General features: G+C 44.7%; 1 protein-coding gene across 1 annotated transcript; it reads left to right on the top strand.

The window, feature by feature from the left end:
- Nucleotides 1–498: 498 nt before the first annotated feature.
- Nucleotides 499–1,617, top strand: LOC139273858 (uncharacterized). Its single transcript, XM_070890934.1, has one exon. The coding sequence runs from the start codon at nucleotides 499–501 to the stop codon at nucleotides 1,615–1,617; it is 1,119 nt and encodes a 372-aa protein (XP_070747035.1).
- The last annotated feature ends 1,424 nt before the right edge of the window (nucleotides 1,618–3,041 follow it).

Genomic DNA, 3,041 nt, shown 5'->3' with positions numbered 1-3,041 from the left:
ACGGATACGTTGGTTGTACTGTGCGAACGCTGGATATGTTGGTTGTACTGGTGCTAACGATGGATACATTGGTTGTACTGGTGCTAACAATCGATGTGCAGGTTGTACTGGTGCTAATGATGGATACCTTGGTTGTACTGCTAACGATGGATACATTGGTTGTACTGGTGCTAATGATGGATATGTTGCTTGCACTGTGCTAACGATGGAAACTTTGGTTTTACTGGTGCTATCGATGGAAACGTTGGTTGTACTAGTGCTAACCATGGACGTGTGGGTTGTACTGGTGCTAACGATGGATACGTTAGTTGTACTAATGATGGATACGTTGGTTGTACTAGTGCTCACGATGGATGTGTGGGTTGTACTTGTGTTAATGATGTATACCTTGGTTGTAATGGTGCTAACGATGGATGTGTTGGTTCTACTGCTGCTAATGAAGGATAAATTGGTTGTACTGGTGCTAACGATGGGTAGGTTGGTTGTACTGTGATAACGATGGATGTCTGGATTGTACTGGTGCTAACGATGGATGTGTGGGTTGTACTGGTGATAACGATGGATACGTTGGTTGTACTGGTGCTAACGATGGATACATTGGTTGTACTGGTGGTAACGATCGATGTGTGGGTTGTACTGGTGCTAACGATGGATACGTTGGATGTACTGGTGCTAACGATGGATGTGTGGGTTGTACTAGTGCTAATGATGGATACATTGGTTGTACTGGTGCTAACAATCGATGTGTGTGTTGTACTGGTGCTAACGATGGATATGTTGGTTGTACTGGTGCTAAGATTGGATGCATTGGTTGTACTGGTGCTAACGATCGATGTGTGTGTTGTAATGGTGCTACCGATGGATACGTTGGTTAGACTGGTGCTAACGATGGATGTGTGGGTTGTGCTGGTGCTAATGATGGATATGTTGGTTGTACTGGTGCTAACGATAGATGCGTTGGTTGTACTGGTGCTAATGATCGATGTGTGGGTTGTAATGGTGCTAACGATGGATACGTTGGTTGTACTGCTGCTAACGATGGATGTGTTGGTTGTACTGGTGCTAATGATGGATCAGTTGGTTGTACTGGTGCTAACGATGGGTACGTTGTTTGTACTGGTGCTAATGATGGATACATTGTTTGTACTGGTGCTAAAAATCGATGTGTGTGTTATACTGGTGCTAACGATGGATACGTTGGTTGTACTGGTGCTAAGATTGGATGCATTGGTTGTACTGGTGCTAACGATCGATGTGTGTGTTGTAATGGTGCTACCGATGGATACGTTGGTTGGACTGGTGCTAACGATGGATGTGTGGGTTGTACTGGTGCTAACGATGGATACGTTGGTTGTACTGGTGCTAAGATTGGATGCGTTGGTTGTACTGGTGCTAATGATCGATGTGTGGGTTGTAATGGTGCTAACGATGGATACGTTGGTTGTACTGGTGCTAACGATGGATGTGTTGGTTGTTCTGGTACTAACTGTGGATACATTGGTTGTACTGGTGCTAACGGTGGATGTATGGGTTATACTGATGGTAACAATGGATGTGTGGGTTATACTGTTGCTAAAGATGGATACGTTGGTTGTACTGGTGCTAACGATCTATTAATGGGTTGTACTTGCGCTAACGATGGATACGTTGGTTCTACTGTGCTAACGATGGATATGTTGGCTGTACGGGTGCTAACGCTGAATATGTTGGTTGGACTGGTGCTCACGATGGATGTGTTGGTTGTACTGGTGCTAACGATGGATATGTTGGTTGTTCTGGTGCTAACGGCGGATACTTTGGTTTTACTGGTGCTAACGATGGATGTGGAAGTGTTGGTTGTTCTGGTGCTAATAATGGATCTGGATGTGTTGGTTGTACTGGTGCTAACGATGGATGTGGATGTGTTGGTTGTACTGGTGCTAACGGTGGACACATTGGTTGTACTGGTGCCAGCGATGGATATGTTGGTTGTACTGGTGCTAACGACGGATGTGTTGGTTCCTCTGGTGCTAACGGTGGATACATTGGTTGAACTGAAGCTAACGATGGATATGTTGGTTGTACTGATGCTAACGATGGATGTGTGGGTTGTACTGTTGCTAACGATAGATACGTTGGATCTAGTGGTGCTAACGATGGATACGTTAGTTATACTGCTGCTAACGATCGATGTGTGGGTTGTACTGCTGCTAACTATGAATATGTTGGTTGTACTGGTGCTAACGATTGATACATTGGTTGTACTGGTGGTAAAGATCAATGTGTGGGTTGTACTGATGCTAACGATGGATACGTTGGTTGGACTGGTGCTAACGATGGATGTGTGGGTTGTACTGGTGCTAATGATGGATATGTTGGTTGTAATGGTGCTAACGATAGATGCGTTGGTTGTACTGGTGCTAATGATCGATGTGTGGGTTGTAATGGTGCTAACGAAGGATACGTTGGTTGTACTGGTGCTAACGATGGATGTGTTGGTTGTTCTGGTACTAACTATGGATACATTGGTTGTACTGGTGCTAACGGTGGATGTATGGGTTATACTGATGGTAACAATGGATGTGTGGGTTATACTGTTGCTAAAGATGGATACGTTGGTTGTACTGGTGCTCACGATGGATGTGTTGTTGTACTGGTGCTAACGATGGATATGTTGGTTGTTCTGGTGCTAACGGCGGATACTTTGGTTTTACTGGTGCTAACGATGGATGTGGAAGTGTTGGTTGTTCTGGTGCTAATGATGGATCTGGATGTGTTGGTTGTACTGGTGCTAACGATGGATGTGGATGTGTTGGTTAGACTGGTGCTAACGATGGATGTGTGGGTTGTGCTGGTGCTAATGATGGATATGTTGGTTGTACTGGTGCTAACGATAGATGCGTTGGTTGTACTGGTGCTAATGATCGATGTGTGGGTTGTAATGGTGCTAACGATGGATACGTTGGTTGTACTGGTGCTAACGATGGATGTGTTGGTTGTTCTGGTACTAACTATGGATACATTGGTTGTACTGGTGCTAACGGTGGATGTATGGGTTATAC

Source organism: Pristiophorus japonicus, chromosome 9 (genome assembly GCF_044704955.1).
Source record: "Pristiophorus japonicus isolate sPriJap1 chromosome 9, sPriJap1.hap1, whole genome shotgun sequence".
NCBI classification, from domain to species: domain Eukaryota; kingdom Metazoa; phylum Chordata; class Chondrichthyes; family Pristiophoridae; genus Pristiophorus; species Pristiophorus japonicus.
This window is presented reverse-complemented; position numbering and strand designations above follow the sequence as displayed.

Coding starts and splice junctions, on each gene's coding strand:
- LOC139273858 (XM_070890934.1), top strand. CDS start 499: ATGGATGTCTGGATTGTACTGGTGCTAACGATGGATGTGTGGGTTGTA.